This window comes from Cavia porcellus, unplaced genomic scaffold (assembly GCF_034190915.1).
Source record: "Cavia porcellus strain 051 isolate PalLab524CR breed Dunkin Hartley unplaced genomic scaffold, mCavPor4.1 scaffold_1, whole genome shotgun sequence".
Taxonomy (NCBI): domain Eukaryota; kingdom Metazoa; phylum Chordata; class Mammalia; order Rodentia; family Caviidae; genus Cavia; species Cavia porcellus.
In genome coordinates, this window is record NW_026947484.1 from 229,350,510 (window position 1) to 229,377,967 (window position 27,458).

Here is a 27,458-nt window from a genome sequence, read left to right on the forward strand (position 1 = left end):
AACACACACACACAAGTTCCCATCCAGATTTTTAATGATCAAAACAAGCATTTTCAAGAGTTGGAAGAAATATTACTATTTATATTAACATTTCATAGATGAAGCAGCCCTGGAACTTTCCTAAGGCCACCTCAGGATGTAAAAGACAGATTGGAATCTCTTGGAATCTCTGTCTCCCACCTTCAAGACAGTGCTTTTCATTATACTGTGTCTATAAAGTGGTCTAACCTGCTGTAATAACAACTTGTGAATTTTCACATAGCAAGCAAAACATGGTCAGAAAAAGAGGCACCATTTTACCTGCTTTACAAATTGAGACCACTTTAAGCATTTAAGCATACAATCCCAGTACACAGGAGGCTGAGGCAAGAGGATTGCCTTGAATTTGAGGGCAGCCTAGGGTACAAGGTCAGCCTGAACTAAATAGTGAGACCTTGTCTCAAAAAAACAATAGGGGGACTGGGGATTTAGCTCAGCGGCATAAGCATCTGTCTTGCAAGCACATGGTCGTGAGTTTGATCCCCGATAACAAAAAAAAACAAAAACAAAAAACAAACAAACAAACAAACAAAACTGGGTTTGGAGGAACCACAACAAAAAAACAAACCTGAAAGATTTAAACTATTAGAGATATTGTAAGAGAAATGTTACTTTATCAGCTTTTCAGCCAATACTAGTTTTTTAATCTAAAAAGAGTACTGATATACTAAAAACTGAATTTTATAAACATTCAAGACTGGAAAAACACTCATGAATGGCAAATGTAAATATTGTTTTGTTTTTAAATTAAAATGTGACAAGCAGATTAAAGTTCTGAAATATAACTTCTAAAACTAGTTGTGCAAAAACTATCTCTGAAACTACATATAATAATTTGGATCTTACAAATAGAATACTGATGAAAGAAAACCTTCCGATTACATTTATATGAAGTTCACAGATAGGTTAGCTTTGCCCATGATGTTAGTACTCTAATGGTTTTTGAGGAAAGAGGTGAGTGGACGAAGACTGGATGATCCTGCAGGGAATCAAGGGGCTAGGTAACATGCTATTTCTTGACAGAGACAATGATTATGAAAGTGTATTCACTTTATAGCAATCCACTGAACTGTATGCTGATTACATAAACCCTTTCCTACATATAAATTATTAATAAGCAAACTTATGCAGTAATTTCCTATGTTATAATGCAGATGTAACTTATTTTTGTGGGGAGAAAAATCCTAGATATTTTAGTAACACAAATGTGCACGACTATGAAGCAGTTCCTGCAAAAAGCTTTCTCAGGACGCATCACAAGAAATGGAGCTTGTATATAGTACTAAACAATGCTTTTGAAGACTTTATAAGTGAGATCATATCTGAAGTGAAATATTCTCATATTCTCCCATTCTGACACATTGGCATGAGACTGTAAGAAAATAATTATGATAAATATTAATCATTATATACTGCAAACATGTACTAATAAAAATTTTAAAAATTAAGAAAAACAATCCACAGGAGAAAATGCAGATATAACATTAAATTCTAATATTTGAAAATGCCAGGCATGGTGGTGCATGCTTATAACACCAGTACTCAGGAGGTTTAGGCAGGACGACCATTTGTGAGCTCAAGGTTAGCCTAGGCTGCACAGTGAGTTCAAGGCTAGCCTGAACTAAATATTCACAGCTTGGGCTAATAGTGAGTTCAAGGCCAACTCGAACTATACAGCAAGACTATTTAAAAAAAAAAAACCCAATACATAAATAAAATATTTTTCTTTCTTGTTTTTTTTGAGACAAGTTCTCCCTACATAACCCAGGCTGGCATCAAATTTGTAGTAAGCTTCCTGCCTCAGCCTCCTGAGTGTTGGGAGTACAGGTGGGCACCACCACAGTGGACTCCAAGGCAAAATCTTGTATTTTAGTTCAAAACAAGAAAGCCAAAAATACTCAGTTTAGTCCATAAGCCCTTCTCCCAGATGGTGGAAAGCTACTTTACTTGAAGTATAAGTGAAAAATGACAGTATTCCTTAGGAGTTAAACTGTGTTTCCGAAAACATTTGAATTCCTATCCCTAGTACCTATGAATGTTACTTTATTTGGAAAGAGTCTTTATGGAAGATTAAGTTACTGTAATTTGAGACTTTTGGGGACCTTATTCAACATATAAATATGTCCTTTTGAAATTTGAGCTGAGGGAGAAAACCAGGAGAAGATAAAAGAAGAAACTCAACTGATGCATCTACAAGCCAAGAAATACAAAAGATCGCCAGTAAACCAGCAGAAGTGGAGGTATGTAACACACTCTCCTGTACAAAGTAACTCCTTCACAAAGTAACTAACTCTTTTCTGACACTTTGATCTTGGAGTTCCAGGCTTTGAAATTACAAGACAATACATTTCTGATTTTTTTTTTCTTTTTGGTATTGGGGACTGAAATCATGACCTTGAGCTTGCCAGGCAGGTGCTGTACCACTAAACTATATCCCTGGGCATACATTTCTGATGTGTAAGACAGCAGTTTACAGTACTTTGTAATGCAGCCTTCAAAACTAATATAGTTAATAATAATAATAATGATATTCGTAACTTAATATTAAATTTTAAAAAGCCTAACAAATGCACTTAACTTTCGACATTGAATTCTGATACTAATCATGTGTAAATATAGAAAACTCATAGAAAATTATTTTTGGAAATATTATTTATATTTAACAAAGTAAGATACATCTATTTATTTGACAGTTTGCTTTGGAAGGTTTTATTAGAACAATGGATTCTGTATACACTTGGTCAGTGTATTCCTTAACTCCTAAAGAATACCATCATTTTCCACTTATACTTCAAGTAAAGTAGCTTTCCACCATCTGGGAGAAGGGCTTGTGGACTAAACTGAGTATTTTTGGCTTTCTGGTTTTGAACTAAAATACAAGATTTTGCCTTGGAGTCCACTGTGGTGGTGCCCACCTGTAATCCCAACACTCAATCCCAACACTTTTAGCCATTATTTAGCCTCTTTGATTATAGCCATTCTGTTAAGCTAGTCCTGTTCTTTACTTACAACTTTAAGATGAGAACAAAACAGTAACAGTAAAATAACAATTTAATGTATGACAATACTGGAAAAAAACTCACGTATTTTGAAGTTAAACTTGCAGCACTGATATTAAAAAACGTTGCATTAGATTCTGCAGCTACTGCTTTAGCCTTTAAAATCAGAAGAACAAATACATTAGTTCAGCATTTTGCTTTAAAAAAATAGTGACATTTAATCAACGTAAGTGCTAGAACAGATTTTCTAAAAATGTACAAGAGAATTCCCACATATGGCAATACATATGTTTCCTTTTGCTAGGAGGAAAAGTTCCGGAAAGAGCTGTGCTTCTCTTTACTCTACTCTCTCCTGAGAATGTGGGGTACTAATCTCTTAAGAATGGAAAAATAACCACTTAGAAAAAATAGCTGATAAAAAGTTACTCCTTTTTTCTATCTTGAAGAGCAATGCAGATAAGAGAGTTATCCAGAACTTGGTACTAATTTCTGGGTAAAAGGATACAGAAAAAAGAGTTATACATAGTTTTTTTTTTTTCTTTTTTTCTTTTTTTGAGACAGGGTCTCACTATGTAGTTCAAGTTGGCCTTCGGCTCACTTTGTAACCCACGCTGGTCTTGAACTTGGAACCACCCTCCACAGCCTTAGCCTCCCAAGTCCCGGGAAAACAGGCATGCACCACCATACCTGGCTACATATTATTTAATAAAACTATTAAAACAGCAAAATATTAAGAGTTAGAAATATATTCAATACAGTAGAATAAGGTGTTCTTTTTTTTTTTTTTGGTACCGGCCATCAAGCTCACAACCTTGCGCTTGTTAGGCTGGTGCTGACCTATAACCCCAGGCTGAGGGTAAGCTCTTCTAAAAAACCAAAATAGTCAGGGATGGTAGCACATGCCTGTAATCCCAGCATGTGGAAGGCTGAGGCAGGAGGGCTGCCATAAATTCAAGGCCAGCCTGAATTTCATAGCTAGACCTTGTGTCAAAACCCAACCCAACCCAACCCAACTCAACTCAACACAAACCATACTACTGAGGATAATACAGTTTTTCATCTTTATATCTCCACTGAAAATTATTGAATAATAAGTATATGAAAGCAAAAATCAAATAATAAAGTACATACTCAGGGGCAATATGAAGTTTCTTCTTTTCCTTATCTTACCTAGTACTGAACTTTGAAAAGAATTCTTACCAGCATTGTCTTCCCATTTCCAGGTGGGCCAAAGAGTAATAATCCTCTGGCAGGTGCTCTCAGCCCTGTAAACAACTTTAAAGACAGGTGTTAGTTCACAACTATGATTCTGAAGACAAATGTTTCCAGCTGTCTAAGTGTTGGTTGCCTTCTAATAAAATATCATTTCCTGTAGCATCCTCCCAAATAAAAATGACGAGAATTTTAAAGGGAACACACATCAATAAATTAGTATAATTAAAAACTGGGAAAGAAGATGAAAAAAAATTATATGCTTCAGGGATCAAAATAAAAGACAAAATGAGAGAATGAATATAGGCTTTTATATCTACTAAGAAATTCTGTCAATTTATACTACATGAATACAATAGATAATAAATCTTAGCAAAAATTGGAAAGGGGTTGGGGATACAGCTCGGTGGTAGCGCACTTCCCTACATATCTGAGGCCCTGGGTTCCATCTCTAGTACAAAAAAAGGTAGAGTGCAACAAGAGGACACAATAAATTCTTGGAGAATCAGAGGTAGCAAATGTGCTCTGGGAGGCTGAGGCAGGTCCTGGACCACAAGTTTGAGTCCAACTTTGTCAACTTAGCAACCAAATGAAACCCAGCCTAAAATAAAAGCATAAAAATGACTAGGGATATAGCTCAGAACAAAGGCCTTAGGTTCTATAGGGAGGAGGGACAATGACAACTAATGCTAGAGTTTTAATAATTCTCTAATCATTTTAATGACAACAGCAAAACTTTAACTAGGATATCAAGTCAGTGATTTCATGTGCTCCAATGTGTAATAAGTAAAATGAAATATAAATTTTTAGTACCTTCTAGTAAATACTCCTAAACAATAAATACCATAAATATAGTACATGAATGACCGAGACTATGAAAAAATAGAGCCCTATGGACTTCGCACATTCATTTAAAAGTGCATCCATCACAATGTGCTATAAAACTACATCCAGCAAGACGCTAATTTTATTCCATGAGATGTAAATGTTCAAGGAGAAATAACTGATTCAAAAGTGAAGCCTAAGATATACCTTTTGCAATATAAATGACACAGCATTTAATATGCAATCTGAGCTAGGTGTGGTGGCACACACCTGCAATCTCAGTACAGGCAGGAGGAATGCCACAAGTTTCAGGCCTGCCTGGACTACAAAGTGAGTTCAAGGCCAGCTTGAACTGCACAAAAAAACCCTGTCTCAAAGAGCAAAAAAGAAAAAAACAACAAAAACAAAAACACAGCAATTACACATCTTCCTTACGACTATAATATGAGATGGCATTAGATTCCTATACATCATTCACTGGCTATGTACTTTATTAATTAACACTTTTGCGAATAATTCTTTTTTTTTTTTTGTCTTTTTGAGACAGGGTCTCACTATGCGGTTTAGGCAGGTCTTGAGCTCACTTTGGAGCCCAGGCTGGTCTCAAACTCACAATGATCCTCCTGCCGCAGCCTCCCAGATGCTGAGATTACAGGAGTGTGCCACCACACTCAGGTCTAATTATTTTTTCTTAATTTTCCTTCTCTCTAATATGATTTGTATCTTTTTTTTTTTTCCTTTCTGAATTTTGGAGACAAGGTCTCACTATGTAGAGTTCAGGCTAGTCTTGGACTTGTGGTTTTTCTGCTTCATCCTCCTGAATGCTGGGATTACAAGCATGCACCACCACACCTAGCTTGCATTTAATTTTAAATCTGTATCTCACTTTAATATAAAAATTGTATTATCTACTTTTTCTTTTTTTTTTTTTTTCTTTTTTCTGGTACTGGGGATCGAACTCACGACCGCTTGCTTGTAAGCCACGTGCTTATGCTGCTGAGCTAAATCCCCAGCCCCTATTATCTACTTTTCTAATAAGTTAAAAACATATTGGGAATTAGGAACTCTTGTATTCATTCTCCTCTGCTATAATATAACCTGTCAACATGAATTGTTAATGTTTGTCTTTTAAAAACACTAACCCTATCATTGCCTTACATGAATTAATCATTCTAGCACAGCATACTTACTACAATAATTAACTAAGTAACGGTTACAGTTTTTGTTTTTACTTTTTGAGACAGGATCTTTCTATGCATTTCAGATTGGCTTTGAACTCACTATGTAGCCCAGGCTAGCCTCAAACTCTCAGTGATCCTCCTGCCTCAGCCTTCTGGGTGCTGAGATTATAGGCATGTGCCACTATGCCAGGCTTGACGGTGTTACAGGAAAATAATAATACCATGACCTTACCTCAGGTCTCAGAGAAGGAAGAATAACAATTTCTTGCAAAGCTTGTTTTGCCAACTCTTGACCAGCTATATCATCGAATTTCACAGCTGTCCCACTAAGAAAAAGAACTTCAGTTAATTCTAGTATAAAAGCATGGTTCAGTTAGTACAGCACACAGGAACTTTATATAAGCTCTATGAAGTGTAATCATTTTTATGTTAGCTATGAAAGTATAATTTAGTAAAAATGATTTTCTGTATTTATAACCAAAAACTAAGTAAGAAAAGGAAGAGGGGTTGAAGCAGGGGAAGAGGAATGAGAAAAAAAGAAGCAAAATATGTCATGTACATGAACAAATTCCCTATGGTGAATGTTATCAATATTTATACCTAAAATGTAAAAAAAAGAAAATAAATAAATATGCGCTGTGCTGCTGAGCTATATCTCCAGCATGGTTTACAGAGACTTTACTCAGAGATTTAGTTAATATAAGAGAGATAGGTCCTATCACAATGGTCATATAATTTTGATCCTACAATAAAAACTGTCATAAAAATTAAGTATGTAGGCCAGGGATGCAGCCCAGCAGCACAAGGACCTGCTTGGCATGCGCAAGGTCCTGAGATAGACTCCTGGTACCAAAAAAATTAAGTATGTTAATCATCAAGGTATGGGGCTGGGGATTTAGCTCAGCAACATAAGTGCCTGCCTTGCAAGCAGGCAGTCGTGAGTTCGATCCCTGGTACTGATAAAAAAGGAAAAAGACCAAAAAAAAAAAAAAAAAAAAAAAAAAAAAATCATCAAAGGTATGATCTATTTTCCATGTATTTTTTCAGAATGAAAATAGTTTTATTATGAATTGGGCCCTGCCTGCTTAAATTCTTCAACTTTATTCCCAATTTGAACTTCCTCTGTATTTTACCTGTGATACATTTTATAAACACAATTCAAACACAGAAACTATATTCTCTAGATGGCAAAAACTTACTTGTCCACAATTTCATTCATTATAAGGTTAGCAAGGTTGCTATCCACATTCCTAAAATTCTTCAAGTCTTTCTTTTTCCGAGCAGCAGTTGTAGGGGTAGAAGGCTTATTTGTTCTGTTTGTTTTTGGAGTACCCTGGAAGGATATAGAATTTTAACGTGTAAATATAACCCATCATACTTTTCATATGTGACTTAATCTAAGTTCACAGAATTCAATTTTAACAATCAGGAAAAAGAGCATAAAATTCCCAAAATTGTGTATTTACCACAGAGCAAAACTAAATGTACTATATAACTACATTTAGCATGAAATATGTTTACAAATTTTTTTTTTGTAACTGGAACTGAACTCAGGACCTCAAACTTGCCATGAAGGCACTGTGCTGCTGAGCTGTATCTCCAGCATGGTTTACAGAGACTTTAGAGATTTAGTTAATATAAATGAGATAGGTCCTATGACAATGGTCATATAATTTTGATCCTTCTTAGAATTGTAAGAAAATGCTAGGTATATTTAATATTAAATTTACATGAACCAAAATAAGTAAGTTTAAAATGAGTGATACATACATACACACACACACACCCACACACACACATATACATACATATATATATATATATATATATATATAGCATTATGTTAAACATACAGGGTAACTCAACTTAATATGAAATGCTAATTAGATCCAAAAAGATTAAATAGCATTTGCTTTTTGCTGGCAAGTTTGCCCTTGTAAATTAAAAGAAATTATATCTAACTCTGGAATTTTATTGATTTTCTAAGTATTATTATAAAGTTCTAATAATAAACTTAAGTAACACAGCACTTTTATTTGCAAAAGCACAGCAATTAGTCGCTGTTCTTCAATACCTTATGAGTGGCAGCTGTAGGACCAGGCCCCTGTCTTGTTCCAGAAACCATGGACAAACCACTGTAACTGGGTGCTCTGTGGTGACCTGAAAGACCTGCGGATCCAGTTTTCATAACTGTTTTTGAACGAGGCAGTGAATTACTAGTGTGCATTAAGGGATCTTTTCTTTTTGGAACAGCTCCACTTTCTAGCAAAGAAAAAGTAAAACCGTTATGATTATAAAATTATGGCTAAAAATTATGAAAGCAAATAATAAAGACAAATACAAATTTATGAAATTAAGCTAAAAATATTTTTGAAATTCAGAAAAATTTCAAAGATTTCAATCAGAAGGGTATTTACAGGAGCTCTCTGCTGTTGAAAAGTTCTCTGCTGTGGCTATTAGGTATCTCCTTTTCCTGATACATAGTCTAATTTTCTTAGGAAGAAACTTAACTATAAGAAAAATAACTTCATTTGTGGGGAAAGATGATATAAAACAGGTATCAAGCAAATAAAGCTCTGCTACACTTAAAAGACAAAATGCATTAAAGATAAGAGGGATATATTGTACACAGGAAAAAAACAGAATCCACAATTTTAACAGCAAACTTTCTATTTATAAAATACTATGGAAGGTTCAGTCTGTACCACTGAAAGTCTGTGTGTGTGTGCACACACAGGCATTTGAGACAGGCTTTCCCTGTACAATTCAGGCTGGCCTCAAACTCACAGTGATCCTCTTGCTTTGGCTTCCTGAGTACTGGGATTATAGGCATGCACCACCATGCCCAGACTTGTCAAAAGTTTTTAAATGAATCAATTTTAATTAAAAAAGTATGCCAAGTATTTTATGTCCAAAATTTATAGAACACTTCTGATTAAAAGTTTACTAGTATGGTGATCTTCATATAAATCAAGGGCTTTGTGTTAGTAGCTAATGAAACACTTTTTGTACAAAATAACAAGCTACGAAAGTCTTATCTTTTGGGGAGGGGCAGGAGTTTCAGACAGAGTCTCACTTGAACCCAGGCTCACCTTGAACCCACTATGCAGCAGAGGTCAGCCTCAAACTCACGGTAATCCTTCTGCCTCAGTCTCTTGAGTGCTGGGATTAAAGGTGTGTGCTACCATACTTGGCTCTCAAGAGCTTTTGAGTGTTAAAATCTTACCACTTCTAAGTAATATTTCATAATTTACATAAGTAAATCAGTGCTTATTAATAACAATGTTACTGTAAAGATGTTACACCAATGAGCAAATCAGACTAGCTAAGTCAAAAGATAAAAGCCTCAATTTTGCTCTTGCTATTGAACCCTTTAGTATGATTTAAAGAAATAAGCACTCCAAATTAGCAAATGAATCTGTTTATAATCAGAAAGAAACACATAAAATTCAATATTTAAAAGAATCATGTATTAGAATGTACTGTATTCCACCCTTTGGTCCCACATTAGCCATTGTGGGACTAAAATCAGAACCTTTATGACAAGTGAAAGAAAATGCATAGCTCGGAGAGACAGTTTTAACCAAGTAAAAACTGTATCCAAATATTCAAACACTACCCCAACCTTGAGCCATCACTTATATTATGATAATCAAATGTACGACAATCTTGAAGATTATTATAGACCCATTCTAGGTTACCTTAGATTGTTCTTCTAGGGCATAAATGACTATGACTTATAGAATTATATTAACTCATGTGACAATGAGTTGAAACTATTTCTATTTCTCTCATAATTTTAAAATTAAATTCATTTAATTAAGCTAACAATATATCAAATGGGCTAATATACACATGGCATAAGAAAACCCAAAAAATGAAAATATGATTTCTATGATAAAACCAAATTCAATTTACAAAAGACAAAGAACAAATATAATTTATAATGATCAGGAATAACTAGAAAACATAACAAAACCTAAGGCATGACAGTAAGGGAACAGAGTAAGCTTCATCAAGGTTTTTCCAATACCTAAGTGTAAAGTTATCAAGCCCATGCTCAAGGAACTAATAGATACTGTCAGGAAAAAGAAGGAAAGTATTCCAGAGAAGGGAACAACTTAAGCGAATGCAAAGATGTGAGGTAAAAGCAAGATTAAACAATATTAAATAGCATTCATTTCAGAGGAAGAAAATTTGGTGATGCACACCTGTAATCTCAGCGACTCAGAAAACTGAGAAGGTAGATTCCAAGACCAAGGTCAACCTGGTTAATTAACCAGACCTTGTCCCAAAATAAAGGAAAACGGGTGTGAATACAGCTTAGTGGTAAAGGATTCATGGGTTCAATCCCCATTCTTTTACTTGGTGGTGAGCTAGTGGCAACTGAACTCAGGGTCTTGCGCTTGGCAGTTTTGAAAGGAGAAGAAGGACCAGGGATACAGTTGAGGAGCACAGCGCCTGCCTGGCAAGCTCAAGGCTCTGAGTTTGATTCTTGGCACACAAAAAAAAGAGTAAGTAAAGATATCATAGGATCTATGAGAAGGAAAAAAGGACAGCCAGGCATGGTAAGACACGCTCGTAATTCCAGCACTCAGGAGGCTGAGGCCGGAGAATCACTGCAAATTTGAGGCCAGCCTGGATTACATGAGTTCAAGGCCAGTCTGGCCTACAAAGGAGAGACCCCATCTCAAAACAAAAAGGAAGAAGAATTCATCTTTTTTTTTTTTTTTTTTTTTTTTTTGTCTTTTTCCTTTTTATCGGTACCGGGGATTGAACTCACGACTGCCTGCTTGCAAGGCAGGAGCTTATGCCGCTGAGCTAAATCCCCAGCCCCTGAATTCATCTTTTTTTAAAATAAGCCTTTCTTTTTTTTTTTGCCTTTCAATATTTTTTTAAAGTACACACTATGTTTATTTTTAGTTATTTATTTATTTACTTTTTTGGGTACAGGGATGGAACTCACAACTTTGCACTTGCCAGATAGGCGCTTATGCCACTGAGCTAAATCCCTGGCCTGCCTTTCAATATTTGTGAATCAATTTTACTGAAGTATAATCATCTACTACTAGCAAACTATATGCATTTAAAGTACACAACTTATAAACTGGTAAAGATGTACCTATGTAATAGCCACTCAACACAGGGTGTAAAACATTTCATCATAGCCAAAAGTTTCATGTTCTCATCAGCCCTGACCCTAGCCAACCATTAAGCTGTTTTCTGACACTGCAGAAGTTTACTGAATAGTAAATTTTATTTATCTAGATTCAAGATCACTGAATTGTTCCTTGAATATTCTCAATTTTTTTGGTCTTTTTCGTTTTTATCGGTACCAGGGATCGAACTCGGGACTGCCTGATTGCAAGGCAGGCGCTTATGCCGCTGAGCTAAATCCCCAGCCCCATATTCTTAATTTGTTGTTGCAGTTGTCTAAGAAATTTTTAATTTTAATCAACTGTAGTTTTCAACATTAGAATATCTATTTTTTGGCTGGGGATAGCAAAGCACAGCTGTAATCCCAGCACTCAGAAGGCTGAGGTAGAAAGATCATAGCAAGGGGCTGGGGATTTAGCTCAGCGGCATAAGTGCCTGCATTGCAAGCAGGCAGTCGTGAGTTTGATCCCTGGTACCGATAAAAACAAAAAAACCAAAAATAAAAAAAAAGATCATAGCAAGTTAAGAGGCTAGCCTGAAGGTAGGAGGATCATTACCAAAAAAATCTATTTTTTAATTGTTTGGTTTTTTATCATAGTCCTTACTTGTTAATTGATCTGTTTTCTTTCTTTTTTTTTTCTTTTTTGTTGGGATAGGGTCTCACTGTATAGGTCAGGCTGGCCCAGACTTCACTATGTAGCTCAAGCTGGCCTCCAACTCACACTGACCCTCTTGCCTCAGCCTCCTGAGTGCTGGGATTGCAAGTGTGTGCCACCATGCCTTGCTATTTGTTTTCTTTTAAATCTCTGACTATATTTATAGTAACTGTTATAAAGTATCTGCTAAATCCAATGTCTGCTCCAATTCAAGGGTTTCTATTAACTGCTTTTTTCTTGACTAAGGACATACTTTTCTGATTTCTTTGCATGTCTAGTAATTTGGGGTTATAACTGTACATTACAGATAATGTAGTAATAAGCATACTAAATGATTAAGAGATGAAGTAACTCAGATAAAGAAAGACATTCTGGAAGTGAGTCACACCAACCAACTAGACCTAAATGAGCCAGCTCTTTCACTAGGCAACACTGCATTTCCAGTATCAGGATGCACAAATTAGTTATACAGTTAGTTATGTTCCACCAACCAGAAAACAGGATTCGTAGACCTGAGAGATTTCTAGGGATCTGAAATAAGACAAAGTTTGATGTTTTAAAGTGTAGCTTCAGAGAAAAGATGTTTGCTACCTCTCCCTTTTCTGGCATGGCAGAAAAATACAAAAGAATCCATGTAAAATGCAATTAGAGAGCAAAATAAATGGTGTGGGGGCACATGTCTATAATCCCTACACTCAGAAGGCTGAGGCAGGAGAACAGCTGCTAATTCGAGGCCACCCTGGACTGCATAATGAGTGAGACCCTGTCTCTAAAAAGCCCAAAGAAGACTGCGTGTAATCCCTGCACTTGGAAGACAGGAAAACTGCTATGAGTTTGAGGTCAGCCTAGGCTACACAGTGAGTTGTGAGGCCACTCTGGACTACATAGCAAGAGCCTGTCTGAAAAAAAAAAAGAGAAGTAACAAAATTTATAGTAAAAGACACATTGTCATTAATTCCCTTCAAAACAGTCCTCCTTGATTTGAACACACCTTTCCCACTGCTTTTGCTGTGTTCAGAGACAGTTCTGGAAGCCTCTTTCGTATTTTTCGTTGGCTGCCTCAATATCCTAAATGAATTCTAAACATGTATCTTTCATGGTTCTTCTGACTGTGGAAAAGCCAGAAGTCAGATCCAGAGAATGAGGTAGATTAGGATATACTGTACATTTTTATTTGACAGAAACTGCCATTAATCTTTGATCAGTGAGAATATTCAAAAAAATATGTTGAATAAACTTTAAAAATTTATTACAATAGAAGACACACAGTCCTTAATCCCTCAAAATGCTTCCCTTGTTTCAAAGGCAAATATCACATCATTTTTTGGGCAATGTATGTTTTACTATAGTAATTTTTTTCTTTTTTTAGGGGGGTGCCTGGAATTGAACTCAGGAACTCATGCTTACCAGGATGGGCTGTGCCACCAAGTTAAATGCCTGGCCCCTACTAAAGTTTTTCTTAATTTAATCATTTAAAGTATTCTCCAATCACCCCTGTATTTTTGAAATTTATCTACTGATATGTAGGACATTCTTGTATTTCTTTAAAGTTCCTTATGAAAAAGCTCTTCACAGCCAAGCTAAAAGAAACAGACAAACACTTAAGTTTATACTATTTCAAGTGTTTTAAGGCATTTAAAATCACACACAGGAATGGTAAGAGGAACACAGCCAATAATGCCTCTGTACTGGAAGACCAAATCTAAGTGAGATCACAAGGTAGAGGGGAAACCATGAGGGGAAAAATGATAAACTATTTTCTTCTTGTCTATGGAAATCCATTTATTCTGTTTACATCTAACACCTCAAAAACTGTGTATTCTATATGAATAAGAAAGGCAATTAGTTGTCTCACAACCTAACCTAAAGTTCTTTTATGATTTGAATAAACACCACTTTAACACAATTTAAATGTCATGTCACTGGACATGAACCATTGCTGAAAAAAAAAGATCACTAATAAAATTAGTTGAGAGGCTGGGGTACAGCTCAGAAATACAGCACTTGCCAGGATGCATGAATCCCTGGGTTCCAGCCCCAGGACTGCCAAACAAACAAAAGCTAACTGAGATGTCACCCTAGGAAATGAAGTTTCTCCAAATAAAACAGAAAGGCATTTAATCTTCCATAGGAACTGATAGAAGTTAACAGGAAAAAGATGCAATCCATGGAGAGAACATTTAATCCATAGTAATAACATTACTGTAGTATTTCTCCTTAGTAATATGGAGCATCTATATTTTTCTAACAGGTACTATGATAAAATATGCACATATAATATATACAAAGAATGATATGCAATGACAATTTGATATATATAGCGAAAAATTAAAATTTCTATCCATAACACTTTCATAGAAAATTAGAATGGCTATTTATGAAAAACACAACAGCTTAAAATATAAGACATAATCATTTAAAAGTCACATTTTATACTGTGAAAACCGGAGATTGTAAAATATACAAAGAAGCATGTTTAGAATGGCTATATGTTATTTTTTACCCATTCAAACAACTATGAATGAGAAATACTGCATTTTCAAAACAGCCTTGTGGGGGGAGGAGGGCAAAATCAAGTCAAGTCAATATTAGCCCCTAAGAAATACGAATAGCTCTAATTTACATGCAAGTTTTCTCACATTATGTTAGTTAACCTAAAACCCACCTGACTGGAGATGTCCATTTCGGCATGTCAAGTTAGTACTGTCATTATAGACGTCAGTTTGTGACTTCGAAAATTGCAAAACTGGTTGCAGCTTCTCTATGCAACAGAGGAGGTTAAAAAAGAACAAAATAAACAAAAAGAAAAACTATGATGAACAAGTAAAATGTGCATGTGAAACAGAAACAAAGTGTTACAAAGTTATATGATAAACGGTTTTTGCATTCACACACTCTCTTTTAAAATATAATTAGTAAAAGCTCAGACATGAAATAGCAACAGAAATTAACAAGTGAAAAGCTAAATTCAAAATATTCAGGTTTGGTAACCTGAGACAGTTATATCAGCAAACAGTTAGTGAATATCTAATATATCCAAATCACTGTTGGGAAAGTATCATAAAGATTTAAGAAATGAGTATGATCTCTACCATTCATTAACTTGTTAAGTTGAAGGGGCAACTTACAACACAACCATTATTTTTATTTAAAAAGAAGATCATATAGTACAAAAGAGACCTCTCAAATCTTTATAGAGGAAGTGAGTAATTATCTGGTAAGACTTGAAAAGACCAAAGAAGGAACATTTCAGGAGAAAAAACAGCACTTAAGACTGTACAGAAGGAAATTTTAAGGATAATCCAGGAAATGCTACATTTGGTTATATTAAGTCAGGCAAAAATAAAGACAATAAAGCACAGTGAGATAAATATGGTGTAAAACTCTGTGTACAGCACCCTACCATTTGTTTAAACACTAACCTGTCAGTGATACCCTGGCTGTCAAACACCTCCAAGTTCAAGCTTTCCACTACTCCAACAGCAAAGTCTGAAAAAATCTTCAATGTTTCCAACTCTGCTCAATTCCCTAACTGAAAATCCAACCTGAGAAAACCTAGACTGGCCGACAGCGAGGCATGTGCCACATCTCACCAAGGACACAAGGGGTGACATTCAGTCAAGCACCACTCTTGCCCAGATAACATACGGGGCTTGTATTAGTCTGTTAAGACATTTGTCACTGTGCTTTGTGTGTGTGCTTTCTTTGTGTAAAATACTATAACTATGGCTCCAAAAAAAGTGATACCAGCAGTAAAGTTATGAGGAAAATTGTGAAAACCATAATGAGAGTTAAAGAAATCACTGTAAAATTTGCTGAAGTCCTGGACAAATGAATTTGTAAGTGTAATTTTTGGGCCTCAGAACCAATTATTTGGTTTCTACTGTTTTCTTCGTTCCTTCTTTTTTTTTTTTTTTTGATACCGGGGATCGAACTCATGATCTCGCGCTTGCCAGACAGGTGCTTATGGCGCTGAGCTAAATCCCCAGTCCGGTCTCCGTCTCTGTCTCTCTGCCTATGTAAAATAATAACTATCTTCTACCTTGATATCTGAATCCAGCAAATAAAGCCCAATAGAGAAGTCTGATTTTCTTTGTAAGTCTAAAGCATTTCTGTACTCTTCTCCTATCTAGTCAATCTGAATGCTAGGTGATATGCTTTGCTCTACTTCTTAACTAGTGACATTACCTTGCTTTACTATCAGTTTTCAAAAGGTCCCAAGGATTCAATAATGTATATAAAGTACATACTCAGTGCTTAACGCATAACACAGGCTCAGTTTCACTACATTTATTTTCTTCAACTATTCTAAACCATAACAGCCTCTGATTTTATACACCACCATGTCAATAGATACATGTATCTACTGATTACAGGATTACAAAGGTTTACCTCAGTGACAGCATTTGCTGAGCATAGTGCGACACCAAGCAGAAACACCAAAACGACAGCCAGGATTTGGAGGTAGATTTATTTACGTTGATGGGCACTGCTCAGTATCATTCCCAGAGTATCAGGCCCTGTCTCTGGTGCTCTATGGCTTATACGGGGTAAGCGAGCAGGAAGTACAGAGGCAGAAGAGACTGTCAACTGGGCACTGGTTTGTACAGTGTGCATCTAGTGACCAGCTGTACATCACGGTAACCAGCTGTTTCTAAGAGACAGAAGTAACCAGAGCTGGAACAGGAGCTATTACCTGGGAACTAACAAACCGAAGTATACAGGATGGGAGGGAGGGTGCTGTTACAAACAAGAGACCCTGGGTTCAATTTGCCAATACAGCAAGCAAACAAAAACACACACAAAAATATACACTAACTCTCTTAAACTTCTATTTCTAAGGTCAGACAAGCAGGCACCATGCTTGGTTTACGGTACAACAATACATGCCTCTGGGACAGGTTAAGTAGCAGCTTACCTTTTATAGAAAACACAAAGTACTGCACAGCTTTTGTGGCCTAGAACTGGTTGATATAATATACCCTGGAGTTTTGTTTTGTTTTGTTTGTGTTAGCTAACAGGTAGGTCATCTGATTTTTCTCAGTGATAACACTGTATTCTTTAAATAATAATAGCGAGACATATTTCACTTGTGTTGGTAAAACCAGAAAATAGAAAAAAAAAACTGACTTGTAAAAGTTTTATCAATTAACACTTTCTTCAATTAAAGGTGACAATAACTTCATAGAAACATTCATTATGTTGTAAAAAGAAATTAAATACTTTGTTTTCTAATAACTGGAAATAAACAATTTTATAGAATTTAAGTACAACAGAGGTTAGATTTGTGTATGGAAACACCCATAAATACACTACCACAGTACACTGCTGTTGTAACTGTGCTTTAATTCATTTCTATTATTAAAAAAGGGGTGAACGGCAGGAAAGTAGCTCAGGGACAAAGTACCTGCTTAGCACGCATGAGACCCTGGGCTCAATTCCCAGTATCATCAAAACAAACAAAAACAGTAAACAGATGAATGCTTTTTTTTCTTTAAGAATGACTAAGGTTGTAAGACTAAACTGATAATTTGAATTAAAATAGTAATTCTCTTTTTTCCACTACTAGAGAATGAACCCAGGGCCTCAGAAATGCTGGGTAGATACTGACCTCTGATCTATAAACCCAGTGATTTTTGAAATTTTAATTTGAGACAGGGTCTCACTATGTTACCCAGGCTGGCCTTGAACTTGTGGTCCTCCTGCCTTGGCCTCGCAAGTAGCTGGGATTACAGGCATGCAGCACAATGCCCAGCAAGTCAGTCATTTTAGGGGCCAGCAATAGCTCAGTGGTTTAAGTGCTTGTCTGGTAAGTGCAAGGTAGTGAGTTTGATACCCATTACAAGACATTTTAACCTCCTCAAATTCAACTCCCACATAATCATCTGATGGATCTACTTTAAAGAATTTACATGCCTGTAATCCCAGCACTTGGGAAGCTGAGGCAGGAAGATGCCATGAGTTTGAGCCAGCCTGGGCTGCAGAATGAGTTCCAGGCCAGCCTGAACTACACAGCAAGATCCTGTCTCATGATCCCTCCCCACACACAAAAGGAAAGGCTCTTACCATACCATTCCTTTCAAAACCCTTCAGTGGCTTCCCACTGCTCACAGATTAAAGCTCAAACTCCTTCATGTGACAAAGCAGGCCATCTACGGTCTTCCTCCACGTCTTCTACCTGAGCAATCTCTACTTCAGTCTACCAGCATTCACCCTTTCGTACCTACCATGCTGCTTCTTGCCTCTAAGCTTTTGTTCAAGCTTTTGCTTTCCCCTGAGATGGCTTTTCTTGAATTCTTTAAAAACATTTATGTATGTATGTATGTATGTATGTATTTTTTTAGACAGGGTCTCACTACACAGTTCAGGCTGGCCTTGACCTCGCTTTGTGGCCTAGGATGGTTTTGAACTTGCAACAATCCTCCTCTGCCTCAACCTCCCAAATGCTGGGATTACAGGCAAAAACTTTTATATTTTTAAATCCACTGTGAGATTGTTTTTTCTAGAAAGTTTTCTCAGATACTTAAGTTCCCACCTCTTAAAATGTTTACATATATCTATCCTACAATGAGCATTATTTGCATGTCTTCCTCTACCACTATGAGGTCCTCAAACAGGAGAATTTTATCCAGTTTATCAATGTATCTGTCTCTTCAGCCCTCAAATGTTATAAGTCAACCATTTGTTACCATTTCCTGATATACTCTGACTCAGGCCTCCATCATTTTCTCCTGTATTACTGCAACAGTGTCTACACTGCTCTCCTGGGATCTCTCCTTAGAGTATCATACAACCCAGCACTCATATAACTCCTCTCCTAAAAATTCTTATAAACTGTTCCCCATTTCAAAGAGAGTAAAACCTCAACTATTTCTTCATTTGGCCAATAAGTACGATTGTTGTGACAACTCTTCCCCACCCCAACTCTCCTCGCTGGGTACACTGGCCTCTCTGTTGGCTCACAAACATACCAGGTGTTTTCTGTAAGGCTTTTTCTAGGCTTTTATTTCTCTTTGGGCCATCTGTCTCCCAGATACCTTCATGACTAACTAATATAAACCTCACAAACAGACCATCCACTTCCAAACTAAAAATTCAAACTTCCTCTCAGTCTGCTCTTACTGTTTGACTTTTTATTTTGTTCATGTATTCATCACCTTTGAATAAGATGTGTAATTTGCTCTTTATGTTTTATCATCTATTGTCTTTTCTCTGCCAGATGTAAATTCTATGGAGGGATTCTTGTCTATATTTCAAGCATTTACAATAGTGCCTATCACTCAGTTGTCACCAAATAAGTATTTTCTGAGTTAAAAAAATTCAGTTTATATTCCTTGATGTAGGGGCATAACAAATAAATTGAAATTGATATTGATATTCAATGTCAATTGAATAATATTGAAATTGATATTGAATGAAAAAACATTACAAATGCCTGAAGTATCTGTTGCTAAAGCCAAATTATTCTCTCATCTGGAGCAGCCTTTATGGTTAAGCTTTGCCCTAAGGTTAACTAACACTGACTCTAACATAAATAATATATACAAACACTTCTCATCCTTATCAGGAAGGCTGCACCTTCTCAAACCAGTCTGTATGGGGAGTTCCCAAAATCATGTTCATTCTCTGTCCTAATTAGACTCCTAGGTGGCACTACCTTTCTGTAAATCTGATTTTTAATCAGAACATAACTCACAAATATGGTCTACTTTACATTTACACACAAATATGTTTTCCATCTTTTCTTCAATTTTTTAAACTGCTTTTTGGTATATCTACTTGCAAATCTCCAACATTCTTAGAAGACAAGAATACAGTGATATGTGTTTGCATATCCATTCCTCTCTGGTTTTAAAGTAACATCTTCACAAAACTAGCATGTGCAAGGCCCTGGGGTTGTTTTTGTTTGTGTTTCTTCTCTTTTTTTTGTGGGGACAGGGTCTTGCTCTGTAGCCCAGGGTGGCTTCAAACTCATGATGCTCCTACCTGAGCTTTCTGAGTACTGGGAGATAGGCATGCACCACTAGTCCCAGGAAAAGAGAAAATTAAAAAATAAAAAAACTCTTACTCAATTTGACTTCTTATAAACTGTTTCATAATCAAATTTGTTTTGTACCATATACAGTATATGATACTTTGAACATATACTGAAAAGTTTTATGACTAAAACACATACAAAGTACCTATTAGAACAATTCACTATTTTACTGTAACAACCTTTGCTACAACATTTAATTATGGGTGTGTGTATCATGTATATTGTATGTATATGTATGTGTGTGATGCTAGGGACTGAACCTAGGGCCTCATGTATGCTACATAAGTGCTCTACTACTGAGCTATATCCCCAGCCCTGCTACTTAACTGTGTCTATAGCATTCACCTTTAAGTAAGAAGAAAGCAAGTCACAGAAGCCAGGGAACAAACAGTGCCTTGTCAACCATCTGAAAGAGGTCAAGGTTACTTTATCTACATGCAGCAAGAAACCTACAAACACAATGAGCATTCAAGAATAAATGAAACCAGTCTTGGTAGTACAGGCCTACAAACCCAGCTCTCCGAAGGCTGAGGCAAGAGGTCCTGTAAATTTAAGCCCAGCCTGGAAGACACTCAGGAAGACAGAGTGAGCTCAAGATCAGCCTGGACTGCAAAGAGGGACTCACTCTCAAAAAACCAAAACAAACCAACAAAAAACGAATAAACAAATAAATAAAAACACATATGTAAGTGAGAGTATTTTTCTATCAAAGGGAAGGAAATATTTAAGATAGGTAATGCAATGAATAAAAACCATCGCTTTGGGACTAGGGTACAGTGTTTGCCTACTGTCTATGTTCAAGGCTGTGGCTTCAGTCCCAGTACCAGAAAAATAATTTTAAAAATAATTACTATGGGTTAGGTCCCTTCAATAATTCAACAGTCACAAATATGAAATATATATTATCTATCTGCTCATTAAAATTCTATTTTTAAAAAAGGCTCACACTTATAATTTACCCCAAAGACCTTTCTTACCAGATATATATCATTTCCACCACCCCAAAGTACGGTTTGGTGCAGTTTTGTTCTTCCTTGTGTTATGGGTAGAGCTGCCTTCAGAATATGTTTTTTTTTTTTTTTTTGTCTTTTTTGTTTTTAACGGTACCGGTGATCGAACTCACGACTTCCTGCTTGGAAGGTAGGCACTTATGCCGCTGAACTAAATCCCCAACCCCCAGAATATGTTTTTAAAACCTGTACTATTAAATAAAAGATAAGGAAAAGCTTGTATTCCGACTGATACAAGCTGCAACAATAACAACTAAATTTTGCTACACATCACAGTTAACTGCTGCCAACCTGACAGAGAGGAACTACTTATGAACATACAACCCCCTGTGAAGTAGAACTAACACTAAAAATAAAAATCAACTTCCAATGTAATCAACTTACAAGGAGAACAGAAAAACATGTTAAAAGACAACACAGAAAATGCCACACACCAGTAAGAACATGGAAAGCACTAGGTGACTACGACTGAGGCCAATCTATAAGTAACTGTAAGATAAAAGAAAAGGAGGTAGACCTGTACAGAGAAGAGATATGGACGGTCTTGAGATCTTGTATTTATTTATTTATTTATTTTGAGATCTTATTTCAACAATTACTAACAAATAGCAAGCACTCTGTCGAGCTACACCAATAGCTCTTTATTAAAAAATTAATCTGGGGTCTCATTAAGTAATAAAGACTCACCTTGAACTTGTGACCCTCTTGCCTCGGCCTCCTGAGTGCTAGGATTATAAGTATGTGCCACCATACCTGGCAGCCTCACTATATTTGAAATGATTGCATCATATTGCCCAGGCTGTCCTCAAACTTGAAATGATCCTCCATGCCCAGCCAGTTTTTAAAATTCTGAGATAGAGCCTAGCTAAATCACTAAGATGCTCAGGTTGAACACAGGGATTACAGGTGTGCACCACTATGCCTGGCTTCACTGTTTACTATTATAATAAAACTTTACGGGGTACATGGTGCTCCTATTCCTTTATGCATTATTTGTGATTTATGTGCTATAATGGCAGAGTTGAATTGTTGCTGCAGGAAACATAAATCCCTCAAACCCAAAATACTTAGTACCTGGACCTTTGATTTTACTTATTTTTGAAGTTAATATTATTAATTTATTTATGTATTGTCTTTTCTGAGTCAGGGTTTCTCTATGCAGTTCAGGCTGACCTTAAACTCACTTTGTAGCTCAGGCTGGCCTAGAACTCGTAGTGATCCTCCTGCTTCAGCCTCCTGAGTGCTGGGATTATAGGCACATGCCACTATACCCGGCTAGTTCTCTCACAATCTAATGACTTTTACTACTTTTTGTGGTGGCACATGTTTATAATCCACCTATGAGGGACGCTGAGGCAGGATGATAGCAAGAGCCTATCAACTACAAAGCAAGATCCCCTAAACACAGAAAACCAAGACACAAAAATGAAAAGGCATGCAGCTCAGGGCAAAAGCTCTGAGTTCAATCCTTAGTATAACTTCTCCCGAAAAAAGCAGTGAATTGAGTTTGACCACAGATTGTCACTTACCAGCCTTTGTTAGAGACAAAACAAGAATGGCCATAAACCCATTAATTGACATAGCTGAGTAAGCTGAGCGACACCTAGTAAGGAGTTCATTATATTCTTCTCTTTTGTATATGTTAGAAACTTTTTGTAAGTTAAAGCTTAGGCCACATTTTTTCAATCACTGATCTGTTTCTATCGCAGTGAAAGATTAAGCACACATTTCAAACATATCTCATATACAACTTTATATTAATTGATACCTAGAAGTTGTAAGCGATCCTTGGCCATAACCAAATTAGTCATCATTTTTGCTTGAAGACGTCTAGCTCTTTCACACTGTTCACCTAAAATTAAAAAAGAATTCATTAAAATATCTACTATTCTCTACTAATACTGTTTTAAGATAAAGAATCACCCCCAATACTCCTATGGAGGTCAAAGTCCATATAGAGAAATTTTAAAAGTAGCTTCGAAAAAATTAGTCATAATTTTTCATGATAGTTTCAAATCTACATGGTACTTTATATATATTTCATGAAACCTAAGACATTTTTCACCCACCTTTCAAAATCTTTGAAACCGAGGTGCATTTTGTCATCAGTGAGAAATTACAAATGCTCTCAGCCAGGCCCCAGTCACAGTCTGTCCCCGCCTAAGCATGCGAATGTTTGTCATAAATATTAATGCTACTCTTATACTTAAGTATGACCAAAGCACTGTATTTGATGACTAAAATTCAAATTGGGTGACAAGAAGTCACTTTACTCTAGTTTGGCTTGTAGGTTTTCCTCTTAGTGATAAAACAAAAGACACTGCATGGTCATCAAGGTCTCAAAGGCCCAACCTCTCATATTTATTCGCTTTATTCTGCTTTCTTTTATATAGGAGACCAAAGTAGTTATTACAATACAAAGGAAAGGAAAAAAGAAGGGTCAATATTGCATATACTATAATTATTGTAAGATTAGTTTAAATTTGATAGTAGAATCAGTCAGACATCCTTCAAACAGACACAAAATGGACTGATTTGTAGCCTAAATAATTTTTGCTTCTCAATTTATTTTAGCTATGACAAACTGAAGTACAATCATGTACATAATGACATTTTGGTCAATAATGTACCAAATGTGTAACAGTGGCCTCTAACACACTGGTGAAAACGAACTTATCTGTGTAACTGTAGGTTTAGTCCCCAGCAAAACAAATAAGCAAATGAAGTACTACCTATAAGTGCAAACAGAATCTGTGGATTAACACAAATTTTTCTTCATGGTAATGAAAAAAGGAGCAGGTTTCAAAACAGGGCTAAAGTGCTGGGTATGGTGATATAAGCCTGTAACATCAGCACTTGGGAAGCTGAGGCAAGAAGGTCACCAAAAATTCAAAGCCAGCCTGGGCTACGTAGTGCATTCAAGATCAGTCTGCACTAGAAAGCAAGACAGTGTCTCAAAGAACAAAAGAAAACAAAACATACACCAGGGTTAAAGCAGTTAGCTGACGACTAAGTCACTCTGAGGACATTATAAGTAAGGTACTACTTGTTATAAGTAATCAAGTTTGAATATATCCAGTTACAACTTCATTTTTAGAATAGATAAAACATTAACTGTTCATCTGTAAATGTTAGCAATAACATAAAAAGGTCTATCTTTAAAGACAAAAAGATTTGAAACCACAGTACTTACGTAAACTCAGGAATTTTCCCTGGCCTGCAGTTTTCCTTTGGGAATTTCAGTTACCTGCGGCCACTGCAGCCCAAAAATATTAAATGAGCCAGGCATGGCGGCACACTCTTGCAATCCCAGGACTTGTGAGGCTGAGCCTGAAGGATTGCCCTGAGTTCAAGGCCAGCCCGGACTACCCAGAGAGACCTTGTCTCAACAAAACAAACCAAACCTTAAAATTTAAAAAGGCCAAGAAACACACAAGTCTTAAATGTTAAACCATGCGTTCTTCAAAGAAGTGTAATGAAATCTCAACTGTCCTGCTCTGTCCTACCCATGAAGTGCATCTTTCCTTCTTCCCACATATTCATGCTGTACTGTACACACTAAACTGCAATAAGCAGTCGTTTTGGCTATCAGTCTTACCATATACACTATCAGTCTGGCATCCATCAGGGACCCTGGAACACATCCCCTGCTGAAAAGTGGGGACCACTTCTAATATAAGGTACCTGCAAACAAACACCAACATAACCTTACCTTGTCCTGTCACTATGACAGCTATTCCTTTTTCTAGTTCTTCGATACCTTTCTTATACCATTCCACAGCTTGTTCCTTCTGTCCTGCTTTAAAAGAGATCATTATTTGTATACATCAAAAGTATGAGAAGTATATCCAACATTTCTCAAATCACGCTGGTGATAGAGGATACATAAAAAACAAAACATAATGAAGTAAGCCTAGGAAATGTTGCTATGTGACCTCTTAGTACTTCTGGCAACTGAATAGGCATGTGAATCTCCAACACAGCCAGTACATGTCGGCCAACATTTTAAGGCTGTGGATCGAGTTTTGCTTACTGTCTCATAGCATGGATGCTTGTAACATACAAACTGAAATGCTGTACTGGGAAATTTTAAGAGAAAATTTACATAAGTGGCTTTGAATATATATACCGTTGGAAAAATATAAAAACAATTTCAATGATAATAAGGAAAAAGCACTATTTGATTTAATTATACTGAAGTCTAATGTAACATGTTCATTGCTGGGTAGCTCAAGTTTCTTTTCTTTTTTTGAAACAGTCTCCCTACATCATTCAGGCTGGCCTTGAACTCACTAGATAGCTCAGGCTGGCCTCAAACTTGCGGCGATTCTCCTGCCTCAGCCTCCTGTCACACCATGCCCATCTTCAAGTTTCTATTTAACATGATAGTGTCATGACAACTAGTACATGATTTTACAAGTGTGGCATTTAATTACAAATTATCTATTTTATCTGTATCAAATGACTGACTTAAAACATTCTTGATACTAATTAAGCTTTAAAAAGTTATGCTAAAATTTTCTTAACAAAGATGTTTATTTTAAAAGTACAATAGTTTTAATAAGCAAACAGCTAAAAATATAAAATATACATGTAAGTCTCAACAGTTCACAGTTCATTGTCCTTTTGTTACTGAAAAAAAAGTAGTATTATAAGTGGAAATGAGATTAGCCATTTCCTGCCCTAACTTTAAGTAAGAAGGAAAATTAAAGTTTTAGACACTTGCATTTTTAACATTTCATAGTTACTTGTACAACATCCAAACACAAACTTAAAGTGAACACAGAGACAGCAGTGCCCTAGGACAGTAGTGAAATGCTCAAGTTCTCACAGATGTCCCTTCCGTGCTTTTCTGTCAATGCGTAGCATACCAGTGCATGGAGAGCCTAAGTCCACTGCTGGTCAAGTTCCAAAAGCAGCACCGAATCTCACCACCAACTGCTGAGGAATAGTCACTACTTTTCTAAATTTCATTCAGTTGAAAAGTGATGCTAAAATTTTGGCATAGTCAAAACATATATAAGGTACTTCTGTAAAGTGGTAATTATATGGAAATATTTTGTTTTTTGTTTTGTTTTTGAGACATGGTTTGAAGTTCAGGCTGGCTTTGCACTATGTAGTCTAGGCTGTTTTTAATGTAGTAATCTTCCTGCCTCAGCCTCCTAAGTGCTAGGACTACAAGTATGTACCATTATGCCTAACTAATCTCATCATTTTTGAAAATTAATTTTAGTCCATAGAGTGTAAAGCTTAATGGGCAGCCAATACTAGAACACAGTAAAGTCAAGGTGGCAATCACTTATTAGAACTACCTTTTTCTTCTTTACCCATCCTATAACCTCACTTAGTGAAACAAAAATTTGTTACATTATTTGAAATCACACAATCAATAAAATATTGACTTGATAATATTCTTATTTTTATAAACAGTACAAGCTGGGCATAGTAATTCATGTCTGTAAATCCCAGCACTCAGGAGGCTGAGACAGGAAGATTACTGAGAGTTCAAGGCCATTCTGAATTACATGGTAAAGTCAAACAAAATAAATACAAATAAATAAAAAATAAACACTACAGACAGGAACTAAAAAATATTCCTTATGTGTGTGTACATATTAATCCTTCACTTCTTTATCCAGAAAATAAACTGTTTCGATGGGGCTGGGGATTTAGCTCAACGTCATAAAGGCCTATCTGCCAAGTGTGAGGTTCTGAGTTCGATCCCTGGTACCAAAAAAAAAAAAAAAAAAAAACCTAGTCAAGTATGGTGGTGCAGGCCTGTAATCCTAATTCAGAAGGCTGAGGCTGGAGGATCGCTGAGAATTCCAGACCAGACAGGGCTACAAAGTGAACGCATGGCCAGCCTGAACTGCATAGCGAGACCCTGTCCCCAAAATACAAATGAATAAATAAATAAAAATTGTTAACGAGGTCCAGCCCCACTGTAAAAGGCAAAAAACTGGGGACCATGAATTCAGAATGACTGGTTTTGCATACTTCCCAAAAAGATAAATGGAGGCTTGGGATTATGGTATTACCCTTCTGAGACTTACCATTAACTCTTGGATGGGCCATCCTCTCCCACCAAGACTAAACTAAGACTACTAAATAAAAAATAACACCCCAAAGCAAGATCCTTCTTAGCTCTGGAGATCATCTCTACCCTTTTGAGTCAACCCAGGATTATTCACCGCCTGCAGTGTCATCGACCTCTGAATCTTCTGCTGCTCTCTAAATCTTCTGCTAACCGCTTCTGTAATTGTATACACCTTTGCACCATACACACCCAATAAATAGTGGCTGGTTTAGAATATCTGGTCTTTGCCTTGTCTTGAGGCACT

At 36.3% G+C, this 27,458-nt stretch overlaps 1 protein-coding gene across 4 annotated transcripts in view; it reads right to left on the reverse strand.

Moving 5' to 3' along the window:
• Positions 1–27,458, reverse strand: part of Spast (spastin) — a 54,777-nt gene that overhangs the window by 15,740 nt on the left and 11,579 nt on the right. The window contains exons 2-9 of one of the 4 annotated variants that reach the window (XM_063230161.1): positions 24,830–24,913; positions 22,886–22,969; positions 14,735–14,830; positions 8,331–8,518; positions 7,456–7,589; positions 6,489–6,582; positions 4,239–4,313; positions 3,123–3,194 (exon numbers count right to left, since the gene is read on the reverse strand). In XM_063230161.1, coding sequence (XP_063086231.1) covers positions 3,123–3,194; positions 4,239–4,313; positions 6,489–6,582; positions 7,456–7,589; positions 8,331–8,518; positions 14,735–14,830; positions 22,886–22,969; positions 24,830–24,913 — 827 coding nt within the window. Of the gene's footprint in view, positions 1–3,122; positions 3,195–4,238; positions 4,314–6,488; positions 6,583–7,455; positions 7,590–8,330; positions 8,519–14,734; positions 14,831–22,885; positions 22,970–24,829; positions 24,917–27,458 lie in introns of all 4 variants that reach the window. The other 3 variants (XM_003473018.4, XM_063230170.1, XM_063230165.1) reach the window with 3 other exon arrangements.